This window comes from Malurus melanocephalus, unplaced genomic scaffold (assembly GCF_030028575.1).
Source record: "Malurus melanocephalus ecotype Western Australia unplaced genomic scaffold, MMel_1.1 scaffold_17, whole genome shotgun sequence".
NCBI classification, from domain to species: Eukaryota; Metazoa; Chordata; class Aves; order Passeriformes; family Maluridae; genus Malurus; species Malurus melanocephalus.
The window spans coordinates 1499781-1514514 of NW_026623249.1; the positions used below are offsets into that span (position 1 = coordinate 1499781).

The 14734-nt window shown below is 48.2% G+C and overlaps 1 protein-coding gene across 2 annotated transcripts; it reads right to left on the reverse strand.

Annotated features, from left to right (window-relative positions):
- Positions 1 to 626: 626 nt before the first annotated feature.
- MB (myoglobin) lies at positions 627 to 10902 on the reverse strand. 2 transcript variants are annotated; one of them, XM_057386608.1, is made up of 3 exons: positions 10814 to 10902; positions 2198 to 2420; positions 627 to 1503 (listed from the first exon to the last, which is right to left on the reverse strand). In XM_057386608.1, the coding sequence occupies exons 1-3, from the start codon at positions 10849 to 10851 to the stop codon at positions 1357 to 1359; spliced, it is 408 nt and encodes a 135-aa protein (XP_057242591.1). In that variant the 5' UTR covers positions 10852 to 10902; the 3' UTR covers positions 627 to 1356. The 2 variants fall into 2 exon arrangements, with proteins under 2 accessions (XP_057242591.1, XP_057242583.1); XM_057386600.1 differs by lacking the exon at positions 10814 to 10902 and adding an exon at positions 4378 to 4516.
- Between the last annotated feature and the right edge of the window lie 3832 nt (positions 10903 to 14734).

The window sequence follows — 14734 nt, forward strand, 5'->3', positions numbered from 1 at the left end:
TGTCACCTCCAGGCATTTTCCCTTGCCACAACCCCATGGTATTGGGATGGGGACAGGGTGTCAGGCAGAGGGAGACATCTTGCCATTAAGTCTGTCCCTTAAAGTCCCCCACGGAATGTGGGTGTGCATCTGCAAACACAGTGCAGCATGCACTGCAGAGGCACCTCAGCAAAAATTCAAAGGCTGCGAAAACCAGAGTTTGGGTCTTTGAAGAATATGCATTGCAACCTTCCTCCTGAGCTGATCAGCCCTCCTTTCTAGTGTCTGGAGACCGCAATACCCTGTGCTGCTGGGACCCAAGGCTGCTTGCACACACATCGAACCATAAATAAGCAAGGGTTACCACATTCCCCCAGCACAACAGTGGCTATGGTCTTTGGTTGGGGAGCATTTCTCTCAGCTGTGAGGCACTGAGCTGAGGCTGTTGTCTTGTGCTGTGAGGTCCGGTAATCAGGCCATGTCCCCATGGTGACATCTGAGTGCCCTGAGTCCCTGGCTCAGATAGATGCCACATGCTGCTCAGGTCATGGACTGACAGTGCAGGTTGCGCTGTAGGCAGATATGTATCCAAAACACCTTTCCAATTTCTCCTTCTCCCTCACTTCTCATTAGAGTGTTTGTAAAGCCAGGAGCAAACACAAAACAACAGTGCAGGGATTTTTATTTTCTGAGAAACACATACTTCACTTCCCAGTGCAACAGACCTTCAGACACATAGTGGTGGCTGYTAGAAACCTACAGATCACAGAGAGTATTGCTCTTTATAGTTTTGCTAATGCAAGTTTAACAACTAAACCATCCAGAGCTGGCAGGCGCTGGAGATTGACTGGCTGCATTCACCCCCACAAAGCAAGCTGGAAGCTTGCTGTGCTGGAAGCTGTCCATAGTAATCTGCTAACAGCTCTCACCTGTGGGAGGAATGGGATGCTGTGTCCCTGCTTTCCATTCTCACATCTCTCATTTGAGTCATTCCTTCACTCATTCACCACAATCAACACTTCCCTTGATCCTCCACATCCCTTCATCTTTGGCCATGCTATTTGCATCTCAGATGAGATTGAGTTTCAGGGAGAGAGAGCGAGAGAAGGGGGATAAGATAGGCAGAAACTCACAGATAACCCCTACCATTATTTTTCCTAAGTAAGCAGAATATTTCTTTTGGGTACATGAAGGCAGGAAATGACAGTTTATCATGGATATCACTCTGAGTGCCTCTATGCTGCCTGGAGTGACTCTTGGCCTCTCATCAAAGCTTTCCCACACATCAGGGACGTCCAGTTGTGAAATGTCCAAAATAGTGCTGGGGAAACATGTGTGGCCAGGCCCTCCATAGTGGTGATCCTTTGTGCGTACATGCTAACCCTGGAAACCGAACTCCTTGTACTTGCTGGCCATATCATTTCGGAACAGCTCCAGAGCCTTCTTCATTGCAGCCTGGGAATCAGCCCCAAAATCTGCAGTGTGTTTTTCAGCAATGACCTTGATAATGACTTCAGAAATGAACTGTGAGGAAGGAAAGAGAGAAAGAAAAACTGAAGGGACACTCAGGGTTTATTTTCAGAAAAGCCAGACTAAGAAATAGGTTGCAGAGCCTGGAAATATCTCCGAGCTAATTCAGTAGCCCTTCCTGCAGTCTCTGGAGAGACAGTGAGGTCTAGTATGCAARGAGCCTGGGCTAGGCAGAAGCACTGGGCTCTATTCCTAGCTCTGACRCTGATCTGCTTCATGACCTTGAGTAGACCATGGCCCTTCCCACTTTTTGTCTGCCTCATCCATTAAGACTGAAAATTCATGCCAAGTGTTTGCATAACACTTAGTTTTGTGGGTCTTGGTCTCCAATGGATCCTCCAGGGCTTACTCTAAAATTGTATGTCCCTTGTGTCCAGTCACTGACGGTCCTTATGTAATACAGTTTCCCAGGCATGCCTAGGCTGCATGGGCTGGTTTATTGTTGTCAAGGGTTCACACTGTATGTGGTGTTTGGAATGGGAAATCTAAACTTGGATATTCACATACTATTTGCACACCATAAGCTCTTTTTGTGCCTCCTCCTGCTTGCACACACAAAGCTCGGACTGGAGGAAGAGCTCACTGAAGTCCAACTAGTCATCAGTAAATAAAAGCACAAATCTCACACAGCCTTCTTGTACACATTCACTACACATCAGACACAGAGACTCCCTGCCCTTTTCCATACCTCCAGATATTTGACAGGGATTTTGTGCTTCGTTGCATGAGTCTGAGCCAGGGGCTTCAGCTCTGCCTCATGATTACCCTTCGCCTTCAGGATTTTGCCCAGTTGGGTAAGAACAGTAACTCCATGCTTCTTCAGATCTTCAGAGCCCTTCATCTCATCAGGGGTCTTCAGACCTTTGAACTTTTCAAAGCGATCAAGGGTCTCAGGGTGGTCCTGAAAGAGTCTGTGGACAAAAATAAAGGGACTTTAGAAAGCAGAAGTTTCTGACATACCTCCCTGTGTGTATTGGATCTACTTCAATCCCATTTTCTTACCCATGTCCTAAGATGATCACCACTGTCTATTTCCATTCCCTCCGGTCATGGCAGATGCTGCCCTAAACATGTCCAACTAGAACAACAGAGCAAGGGTCTGTATTTTTTCCATATAGTTCTGCTAACTCTTTGGCACCCATCCCCTGGATTATGTCAACTGTTTTAAGAGAGAGACAAGAGCCAAGGCTGGTCATGGTACTGAGAGCTGAGTTCTTGTATTTAYCTGAAGAAAAACCAAAACCACCTGCCTTGATTGACTTGCTATTGCTGAGGAGCCAACCTATAGAACACTTGCCTCTCACAAGAAATCTCTTATCAGCTCTTCACTTATTGACTAGGAAAGGAGAGCTCTACAAGCTTCTCATAGAAAAAAAAAATAAAAGGAGCAGCCCCCAGTCTCATCTGGGGGTCATGTGTTCTTGAACATCATCTGGATGGGAGAGTTCATTGTGCCCCCAAACCCTATGATTGCAGATATGGAGGAATTAGTTCCTGATCTTTTTTCCCACCCTCTTTCCCTTGCCTCTCTCCTCCCGCAGAAACTCCTCAGAGGAGACCTGGGTTGGCAGGGGAGCACAAAGTCACAGGGTGACATCTATTTATTTAATACCATGCTCTGCTCTGTGATACTTGTAAATAAAGCAGTATTACTTTTGCATTTGGAACTTCTTTTACTATCATGTGGCAAATTCAGAGCCAAAACAGCTGCCTCAGAGATGGATAGGTGAGGATGGCTTAGGATCCTGCTACCCTTCCAACATGCCTGCTCTAGACAACATGAGGGGAAAGCCACCACATTTCTACCCACTCCATTGCTACTCCATTCCCATCCCTTCAAATGGCAGCTGATCTGGGACATGATAAAGGAGGTAAGGAAAACAGTCTCCTGCTTTGGCACATCTTCAAAAAACATGTTTCAAAGCTTTGCAGTGGATATGCCTGGTGGTGTGGGCTCCTTGCCTTAGCCATGCTTGGGATAGAAAACCCCCCCAAGCAGGTGCCAGATCCCCACTACTCTCCTCAGTGTCTGTACCCTTCCAGTACATTCAGATATGCACAGTCTAAGGGGAGAGCTGAAGAGAATCTCCTCAAAATCTGCATCCCTTCTGGTCTTAAGGGACMAACTAGGCTCCAGTGCCCACCTAATGTTGTTTCCCACTTTGCAATATTTGGGGTGTGTTCCACTCCGAGTGCCAGGATCACAAGGACAATATGGAAGTTGGGGTCCTCTTAGTTGGAGTCCTCATGAACACTTCTGACACCAGAATCAAGGAGGAAGGAACTAAGGGGAAAGATGTGCCTCATTTCTCACCAAGAYCTCAAATGCATCATGAGGTAGTGGACAAGTGTTACCACACAAATTTCTGCCCAAGAAGCAGGATGGGAAGGGCTCTGCCACGTGAGACTAAGATGGGGAGAGGGAGACACTCAGGTACTTCACAGTTAATTTTACTAAAATATATTCCAAGAAAAATTGCCCCAGAGGCGATGTTCCTCTCCTTTCCTTCCATGCCTCCCCATATCCTTGCTGCAGAGCATCTGAAGCCCCATGACACACAATACATTTCAGCATTTCTCAGTGTAGTGCTTGGGAAATGAGAATCCAAAGCAAAGCTTAGCCACCAGAGACAGAGACAAAGCGCAACAATGTGTTAAAAGCAGCATTGGTCTGCTACTGCACCCATAGAGAGATGGAGAGACAGAAGCACGGCTACTTTGCACAGTGAGTAACTTTGAACCCAGAAAACAGCAATGGAAAAACCACCACCCTACAAGGAAAGAAACACGTTGTTGATATAAGCACTGAAAAACGTCTCTCATCTAAAGCTCTCAGCTTTACTCTTAGAACTGAAGCTTCTTGCCTACCTCATTAAAACTGCATGGCCATGGCCAGGGAGGTCAGACTCCACCTTTCCCCAGATGTTCAGGACTTGCTGCCATTCCTGGTCACTGAGCCCCATGGTTCACCAAAGGCAGGTCCGGAGTGCTTCCTGCAGCCGTTTGTCTTTCCCCAAAGGGTGGCTGGAGAGCTCACCCGTGGGATTTATAGCCCCTGCCCACAAACCTACACCTGTCAATCATCAGCTGGACTTCTTGCTCCCTTTCAGRCTTGTCTAACCTAATCAGCCTCCCTGTTTTTTTCCTAGGAAGCTATTTTGGGTCAGGTACTATTGTGGGTGCTACTGATGGCATAATTTCTGCTTTTCGTATTGGACTGGCACAAGTCCCATTCTAGACAGAAAGGGCACTGCCAGAATCCTGTGCCAGGAGCCTGTCCCAGGTTCCCAAGGACCCAGAGACAGTGCCAAGCTTTATGGCAGGASATTCCTGAAGAGCACTGTCATCTGCAAGGCCATCCTGCCTCCATCTACCCTGGCCTGCCACAGGCAGGCAAGAGAAAAGGCCAAGACAGCCAGTAGCATTGACTCCATCACTCCAAATGCCTTTCCTTTCCTGCAATRATCTCATCATCCTTTTCTCCTGAGGTAACACACTACCTGTGACATGGCCTTAAGAGATAAACATAYCTTAAGTGGCTCAGACATTTCCCCAACTGCTGCAGGAGGAAGAAGGGGATAAAAGCGGTGTGGCAACTGGTTCCCCTACACCTGCCTGCTGGGATCATGCTGCCTGCTCTTCTGGAAAACACCTAGGATCAGCTGATGGCTGAGTCTGGATATTGGAGCCAACAGATGTACAACTGAGTCAGAAGCATAATTTGCAGCAGACCAGAGACACAAGGACCCAGCACAACTACATTCAACATCCACCCAGCCAGCAGCTCTGGTTCTGGCTACTTCCATCAAACCAAATAAATTTCAGTGTTGGAAGGAAAAGCCACTGGGCTGACAAACCATGTGGGTATGCTTTGGGAGAGTTCCCAGACTTTTTCTTCCCTCCCTGTCTGGACTGGCAGTGGCTTGGCACACCAGTGGGGCGACTGCCTGCAGTGGGTCCCCGTGGCTGCAGTCAGAGCCCAGCCTGATAACAAAGCCCAGCTAGTGCTGCTGTCCCAAACTGTGCACCTACCTCTGGTTGTTTCCAAAGGGCAAGCAGGTGAGAAATATCAACCACAGGTTGAAGACACCTGTCTTGGGAATCAGGAGAAGAGCATTCAACCCCACAGTCTCTACACAGTGCTGCAAGATCTGAGGTGCATCACATGCTTTGCGTCCTTCCACTTTCTGCAACRTGGGAATAGGTTCCCTGCTCCAGCCTTGCAAAGGGAGAGAAGAGCCCATGTACAAGGGTAACTGGGCAGCAGAGATAATGCAGGCATAGAGCCTCACATCCCTTAGAACCATAGAGGTTTAAATGGAATACTTTGGGTAAGAAGAGTGGTAAAAGCCTAGTGGAAGTGTCAGCTGGCATTCAAGCCTTACAGTAAGGACATTTTGGCCATTACTTGCTGCAAGCCTCTGTCAGCTAAGTCAACTTGTGATCTGAAATCCTCCCCTTCCATTTCCTCTATGCACCAGTTTGCTTCTCATYCAAAAATCTACACCCAAGACTTCATCCTGATTTACCCATGCAAACATCAGGTCACTACCATTTACACAAACTAAGTTAAATTGATGGAATAGAGTTTTGGACTCCTCCATCTTATTCCTTGTGCAGTTCTGCACAGCACAGGGCTGAGATGGGGGAGATCACATATCTGCAACCTCATTGCCCAAATACTCTCAGCAGTAATAAAGCATTTGTACCCTTCCAGTCTTGGGCAGGATCCTGAACACTGACCTTACTGGTTTACACACATTTCAGACACAACAGAAACGTGCTCCTGATACATGAGAGGCTGCTGCTTATGCATCGAGCTCTGTATATTCCCCAAGCTGAAACCACACTGTTGCTGTAATAACTCCATTTGAAACTGGTTGACTCTTTTCTCTCTATAGCTTTCCCCGGGGCTGTGAAGCCAAAAGTCCTGGTATGGACATTAACATTAAATGGTCAGAAGATTTAAAACAAATATGAGATTCCGTACTGCTTTTTTCTGCAAGCAAAGTAGTAATGAAATGAAATCATAAGCTCATCTCCCTAGAGCTTAAATAAATAGTCTACAGAAATACAGAAAGCTTTGTAGTGCACCAGACCACCCTTCAACCCTGCAGCCATGAAAAAGACATAACATTTTAGTATCTACCGGCCCCTTCTCTTCCCCTCGGGGCAAAATCTTTCACTCGCATAATCATTTGAAAACACAAACCACAGAGAGCCAACACACTGGCTGCCTCCTTTAAAATGCACCAGGTGACTGAACAGCCTGTTTCAAGCAGTTCTGCCCACACCGGAGCCGTGCTGGCACACGTGGCTGTGCCTCTGCACCTACGCCTGAAGCACTCTCGCTAAACCAGCATGAATGGAGCTTTGATGCTTTCGGCCAGGTTTTGAGGCGCATCTCTTGTGCAATGCTGCCTTTCCTCACACTGCAAAGCCTCCCGGGTGGATATGTTCCTTGCTTGAGCAGGGTGCGGTGCACTGGGTGACTGCGGGGGTCCTTCCCAGCCCGGCCGCTCCGTGGCTCGGTGTCCGGCGGGTCCCCCGGGCTGCCCGGGCGGGAGGTGCGGCAGCTGCGGCCCCGTGGGCCAGGGCTTGCTGCCACCTCGTGGCCACGGGAGACGGAGCCGCAGGTACCGGGGGCCACGGTCCAGCCCCCGCCGCGGTTTGGAAGCTCGGGGGGCTGGCCAACAGGCAGTCCTCTCATTTCGGAGTTAGGATAGTGATCCCAGGGCAGACAGAACTGCAGCGCTGGGTGCAGAACTTCTGTAAGGGGCTCATTTTCAGTGCGGGATATAGAGAAATCGTTGTTCCTTGTCATTTGGGATGCCGTGCCTTCTCCTCTGCTACCCAGCCTTCATACTGCAGAGGGCTGGGGGGGTGGGATCTGGGCACAGGAAGATCCCATGGGACAGCAGCAGCTCCACAGCTGAGACTCAGGGTACTGCTGAGGAGAAATGCTGTTCTAGAGACTTCATGGGGCTTATTTCGACCCCAAAATGCTACCAAAAGGTGCTTAGGGAGGATCCCCCACCTAAGGCGAAGAGCCATCTCTGGCTAAACAGGAGATGCAATCCCACCCCTGCCTTGCTCCACCCTCCACAGATGGCAAAGCTTTCTAGAGATATGAATGAATTTGGACTGTGCCACAATCCCATGGACAGAAAAGCCACTTGTTCACCCCGTTGGTGAGGAATCAAAGAAGTTCTATGACCTGCTTGAGCCCACAGAGTCACCAGTGAAAGAGCAAGGATTGATTCTTGGGTACGGTTTGAGAAACACCCGCTGTTCTGTAGTTATTACTGTGGGGCTCAGTCACCCAGGTGGAGCTGGGAGGCACAGAGGAATCACACATCAGCCGCAGGGATGGATCAGATCCAAGTATGTTTGGCCACATTCAATTTTTTTTCTTAGAGTATCACTGTTGTGAAGAGAGAAACCCAGCCCGGGCTGGAAAGTGAATGCTGGAGAACCCAGCTGTCACCCACACTGCCTTGGTGCTTAAGAGAACAAATTTATAGCTGTTTCCTCTGCAGCCCGACCTGCTGCAAGTAGAGAAATGGGCATCCAAGAGAGAGGCAGAAATCGTAGATTTCTTTTTCATTTGAAGTAAGTTTTAGAAATAAATTTTCCAGCAAGGAAGAAACAGACATGTTTGGAAACCCAGTCCTTCCTCAAGAAACAATGCAAGAAACCATCTTGTGTGCTTTCACAGCAAAACATCTCAGACGGACAAACAGATATTTTGATCAAATACTTTTTTTCTTTTCAATGAGGTTTTTTCCCCACAATACAATTTTTAAAAAGCCCTGAGAGCAGCCAAGGGTCCCATGGCTGGGAGTGGTGGTGACAGCAGCCCCAGCTCTGCTGTGAGCCTGGGTTGTATAAAGCATAACGTGACGTAAGTAATACACACTGCTGTGGTCAGGGGGAGGCTGGCACTCCGAAAAAGCCAGGAATATTATATAACAACAACTTACATAATTACCTCTTGCATAATGCCAGGGAAAAGGCCCTCTGTAACGCAGCTGTGGTTTCTATGGCATTTTGCTGAAAGATGACTGCTTCTACGAGATTCATTTGTGTTTTGTTTCAGGAGCCTGCAGCTCAGTCTGTGCAGACAGACAAGTGAGACCCCTGCACTCACAACAGCTTTAGCTGGAGAGGTGAGAGATATAGTAATGGGATCTTATGGCAGGGCAAGAGCATTGGCTTTTCTGCAGCTCTGCCGCTGACTTCAGTACTCAGAATCAGAAGACTGTCACAAAAGAGCACCATCTGAAACTGTAAATGTTGCATAGCCTCCACTGCTTGTAGGAAACGAGGTGGAGTCTAACTGATGGTGGCAGTGGCCAAATTGCTTCCAGGTTCAATCCTCTCTTCCCCTTGTTCTTAGACACTATTCTTAGCAATGCCTCCAGGCAGGGCTCCCACACGCTGATGCATTCAGCAGTTGAGAGATGACCCAACCTGCTTGCTTAAAAGAGGAAGGAATAGGAGCAGAAGATTTCAGCATCAGGACAAGATTTGGGTTGTGAGTTTGCAGAGCTGTGCTATTTACTTACCAGTATCTCAACATGGATTCTCCCAGGGATCATGCCCTATGCCATAAAGTCAGAGGTAGCTTTACCTTCACTTTGGTGCTCACAGGATCCAGCCTTTTGTGACTGTCAGACRTGACACAGGCATGACCACAGCTCCAATGCAATTATCAAGACATCTCATAGTATGTGTGACACTGCACAGCACCTGGACAAAACATTTATCTCAGCTAAGCAAGACATTTCTTGCCGATCAGTGCTTGGATTCAGTGGGAGAGCATGTGGGAAAGCAGCAGGGCAATCCAGGACAAGGATATTTAGGCTACAATGTAGAAACTGAAGCTGTCTCTAAGGCTTCACCAGCTCTCTCTGGGGATGCAAACCTTCTCTGAAGGACTGGGAACAGAGAGCACAAAAGGACTGAGGATTTTGTGTGGGAAACTGTGAGTGCAGTTAAAGAAAGGAAGAGTATGATTAGAGAACAACAGGCAGGTTTTAAARCCTCACCCACCCAGGAGCAGAAAGAGAAAATTATTGTTTAGAGGTAAGAACATGGATTATATCGAAGAGACACTGGAGATCCGAGGAGTCAGTGGGAAATGTGGCATGGAGCCGTCCCTTCAGGTGGATTAGACTTTGTAACACCACACTGGCACTCCAAGATTTGTGTACTACTCACTGAAATACTAAAGCAAGAGAGGAATTCCTCCCTCATTCCTCATCATCAATAAAATATTGTAACTAGAGCCTGCTGAAGAACAACTGAGAAAGGCAAGGGCCACAAAAACACTTGTGGGCAAAAAAGCTCAAGCAATCAGCCTGCATTCAGTATTGGATGTCTGCCTAACATCCTGAGCTCTGCAAATCAGAAGTACCCATAGGAAGCTGCAACAGACATGTTTACAGCGTGACTGAGGCTGGGACTTCATGGTCAGGTTAAATGAAWTCCAGGCAGCTGGAAGGGGTGGCTGTTCCCACACTATTCCTTATGCCAGAGAATGTCCTCATTCTCCTCTTCCCAGTGCCTTGGGCACATGCGTGGTGCCCTGCAGGTTCCTTCCCTGCCGTGTAAGATGTGGGGTACACTCTGGGCATGGCTCGGTGCTGAGGGAGAGGCGCTCACGTGCCTGCAAAGGCATCAGCAACCGCAGCATGGCCAAAACCAGAGCAAGAGCAGATTCTGCAGGGACAGAGCAGAGCCACTGTGCAAACAAGCACCCTGTGTGCAGCCCACCCTTCCTGGGACACACCGACAGCCATGCCCAGAGTGTGCAGGGAGCCACCAGTGCCAGGCTGCTGGTTAAACTCTCTCAACAAGGAATACTTCCTCCTGTCTGAGYTGCTCCTTGAGCAAGAGGAAGTGACTGGGCCTCAACACAGAGTGCACAGCTCTTAGCCTCTCAAAAAAAGAGTGGAAGAGCCCATCACTACATGGTAAAATTGGSTGACACTGCTGAAATTTCTTTCTCAGCCCCAGTGGTCAGGCAATGGCCCTCAAGGTACCARCACTTAATATGAGCCTGTGCATGTTTTTAAGTTGGATTTGGAGGCAGTGACAGGAGAACTTCCCCCACCCTATGATGCCTGTRCATTTCTTTAAGAGAGCTTGAAATGAACTGGATTAAGGAATTGGTCTGAGTTTGAAGTAACTGTGTTTATCTTTTGGAGAGTGTATTTTGAAGTCAGATAAGTTCTACTGTCTGTCACGCTGCTGGATCGACRCATGCTGCAGGGGAGGATGGGGAGGCAGAGCTACTTACGCAGGCTTCCTTTGTAGAAGAAACATCCATGGAGCCATCCTCCAAAACCCTAGGCAGCACGGTCTGACCAGTGGAACAGCAGATACAGATTAGGGCTTCCCTTTGCTTGAGCTTCATGGGGTGGAAAGAGAGAAAACARACAATTTTTATTCCCTTTGCTGGCAAAACAGCCTCTCATCTGCAAAGCACAGAGCTTCTGCAAGATAAGAGCCTGTGGGGAAGCCAAGATCTACCCCTCATTTTTATTGATCTTTACACTTGCCTTTTAATGAGCTCCAGCAGGTTCTCGCTTCCAGCTGCAGTTGGCCCTTTTCAAAGTTCAAGGTCTCATTTTGCATTATCGTTCCAACGCCAAGTGCACCCTTAGGGAGGAGAGGAACAACCAGGACTTCTTCTCTTCTGAGAAGAAGCACCAGTTTAAGCAGCCCCTAATCCAGTAGTGCTTTCTGTGCTCTGCTGGTCTTACAGGGAACTCCTGCAGGGAAACTGATCCCTCTGAAAAGAAAAAACTTKGCAAAAAGATCAGTGTTTTCTTCAAGCAGATCAGCACTGGGCAGCAGTGAACCCTAAACACAGCACTTGTGGCCTGGTTGCCTGAGCAGAACATTTACCACTCACTTGGGGTGGGGTCTCTGTTCTGCTTCTCTTCCCTGTTGTTCTCTTTGCTGTGCTACCAAACAGATCTTCTGCCCYGTGTATTTGAGGGTCCTGCTTTCAAGACAACCACAGTGCTGTTGGCTGGCTGCAAGGTACTGGCACAAAAAAGTGCAAGCACTGGAAGATTTCACCTCTGATGAGAATCCAGTGGTTTCTTAAGTAGTGGTACAAGTGTAACAGCATCCCTTCCAATTGCTCAACCTGGTCAGCCCTCCCAGCTCTTTGGGGTCTGGGATTGCAGGTACACGTATCCCAGGCCAGGGACCTTTGGAAAACTCAGCTGTAAGCATCTGACACACATAGGATGCATGGACAACTAGCTCTAGATTCTGCCCCCAACAATACTAGTGGCAGATGCTCAAGGAGAGTGCAAGAAGCAGGAACAGCTCTATTCCATCACAGCAACTTGAGGCTAAAGGACTTCCCAAGGTTGTATTTGTATGCTTGCATTTAACAGCCATAGGCAGAATTCTTCTTGAGCTCATCATTTTCGTTAATCCTCTTACACATGCTCCCCAAAATTTACTTCAGACATGGCTGCAGCCTTACTGGGTCAAACTGTTTAAAACCAGCTGACTTGGTGACTCTGTAGAAGATCAGCCAATCAGCACAAAGACAAAAATCCGATAATCACTTTCTAACCATTCACAAACAGCTTTAAGGCATGCTCATTCTAAAAAAAACCCCAAACCAATAATAAAAATGAAGCTCCATTACCCACAAAGATCTCTGCACATGCAGGGCTCCCATCTCTTGGTGCCTTTTTAATTGTGAGTTCCTCAAACCCCGTGGTTTTATTTTTTGATCTTCCTCCTCCTGCTAAGTGCTCCAGTGTTGGTGGCTCAGCTGGTCGGATCCAGCTGGTCTGTGGCAGCATCTGTCTGGAAATTGYTTATCTTAGCCTGCAGTCCTTTTATTTCCTTCCCTGTCAGCTGCAGCAGAGATTTCGCTCCATGTGGTCACTCTGCTCTAAATGAATCTGTGCTCCTTCTCCATGTTTCTGTGCTAATTTTGTGACTTATCTTTGAGTTTTCAACAAGGGCCAAATTACACCGTTATTTTTATCCTCCTGAGAAAAAGGCCAGCGTTTATCAGCTGCTATGTAGACCTGCAGCTCGTGGAACTGAGAGAGGTAATGTTGGCTGTCACGGGAAGACATACAGGGCCTCACCTGTTTATTGGGGCAGAGAAGGTCCAAATAATAAAAGAGAAACAGACAATGATAACACTGGGACCACAGATTAAAAAGTCAGGAAAAGAAATGGGACGGCAGATAGACCAGACAAAGCAGGCAGACCTTTCGTGTCAAAAAACATATAATAAAAATTTCTCATCCATGAGCACAGCCTGGTCTGAGAGGAAATCTTTGGGGTCAGAGGAGGAGTTAATGTGGAAATTCAGGTGGGAAAATGAGTAAATTTTGATTTGTTTGGCTTTTTAAATAAACTAAAAAGACTGACGTGAGCAAACTTGAGCAAAGTGATAGGAAAGCAGGTAAGTAAAGTCCTGGCCACACTGATCTGCAAGGACTGTGCGTGGGAAGTCACTGATTCCATATGTGCTACTTCCATTTCATGGGTCCTGCTTTCAGGTATTTCACTTTAGAGACAGAGATGTGCCTCTCACCAGCTGAGTGATGATGCCAGGTCAGTCCAGGTGCTGGCTCTGCAGCTCAGGCCACTCTCTTAACCTAATTCACATGGATATTTAATGTAGGAGTTAGGGATCATGTCATTAGGATAAAGCTAGCAGAGGTTCAGGGCTGCTGGCAGGACTGGCAGCTACCAGGCTCTACACAAAGCAGAGGGAAATGCCCACAAGAGGGAGAGTTGGTGCCAGTCTCCAGTGATTCTGTGCAAGAGGCACGTCACTGCCTAGCAACTGCCATTCCCCTTACTCCATTTCTCCCAACAGAAATGTTTCCCTCTCCTGGAGATTCCTTTGTCCATGCTCTTTTCCCTCCTCCTCTTTCTCCAGATAGTTGGTATTTCATCTTTTTTTTGTGTGGGGTAAGCCCAAAGGCCCCACCGTGTTGTTGCCAGATGTGGTGCCRTCGGAAAGGCGCTGTGGCCAAGATGGTTTCTCTGTTCTCACTGCTGCTCTGCTCCTCTTTCCTCCCACTCTCATGGTGCTGTGCTGCAAGGGCACCCTGCACCAGCCTCAGCACAGGCAGCCCCTCCTCTTGCCCAGCTCATCATGCAGAGGAGCCACCCCAGATCGGCTTCTCTGGGGAGCCCTGTTCCCCTCCATGGGGAATACCCTTCCTGCTGGGCTCTGCTCAGCCTCAGCACCCCAGGCCTAAAAGAGATTCCACTGGGGCATGGGGTTTTCAATCCATTTTCCAAAAATAGTTGATGCCTATCAACCATCCTAAAAGTCTCTGAGCTTCTGCAGAGCAGAGCTTACGGTGAGGCAGTACAGGAAAACACTGGTGGTGTGGGAATGGCCACTCTGCAGCCTCTACAGCTGGAAGTGCTCCTCGGTGCTGGTGCAGCATGAGCACTGCGGGACTTTTCTTGTGGGATCATCCCACCAGCTTCACAAACAGCATCCCTATGCTCCCAGGTCCAAAAGCTTTCAAGAAACATTTTGCTGATTTTGGCTAGTGGTTTAGCAGGTATTGTGACATGGCTCATAGCATTCCTGGGGCAGTTTCCTAACCTGAAATCTCAGAGAAATGCCTTCAGAGGAGACCCACATGAACCAGATCACCAGAATCACCACTAGACCCACAAGGGTGGCACATTTTGGCCACTATTAGCTCCAGCTGCCAGAATGAAGGAGGGTAACTGGTTCCCTCTGCAGAGAGGAATTTTTTTGCCTGAGGGAAAAAGTCATGGACACTTCGTCTGAAGCACATTGTGCCTACTGATATTAACAGGTCAGGCATTGCACACAAAGCTGCCCTGGAAAGCAGCATTGGGATTAAAGCACAGCCGCCCCTAAGCCTGATCCCTGGCCAAGGAGCTCACCACAGTGGTGAGCATGGTCCATCCCAGCTGGGGCACCGGGCAGGGAGGCCAAGAAGATTTATCAGCACACCCACAGGATCTGCCTCACAGGACATCCACACTGCTGGGCAAGATGACAGGGAGGAGGGAAATGCAAAAAAAGGAACAGAGATGCCCCCAAGATGATCAGAGGGATGGAGCACCTCTCCTGTGAGGAAAAGCTGAGAATAAGGTTTGGTCAGTCTAGAAAAGGGAAGGCTTAGGGTAACCCAATTCCATCCTTCCAGTACCTGAAGAGATCCTACAAGAAAAC

Excerpts from the sequence above, each read along its gene's own strand:
- MB (XM_057386600.1), bottom strand. The coding sequence starts at position 4,472 with ATGGGGCTCAGTGACCAGGAATGGCAGCAAGTCCTGAACATCTGGGGA. Across the intron at positions 2,421-4,377 it reads GGCCATGCAGTTTTAATGAG|ACTCTTTCAGGACCACCCTG; the intron begins GTAGGCAAGAAG and ends TTTTGTCCACAG. Across the intron at positions 1,504-2,197 it reads TCCCTGTCAAATATCTGGAG|TTCATTTCTGAAGTCATTAT; the intron begins GTATGGAAAAGG and ends CCTTCCTCACAG.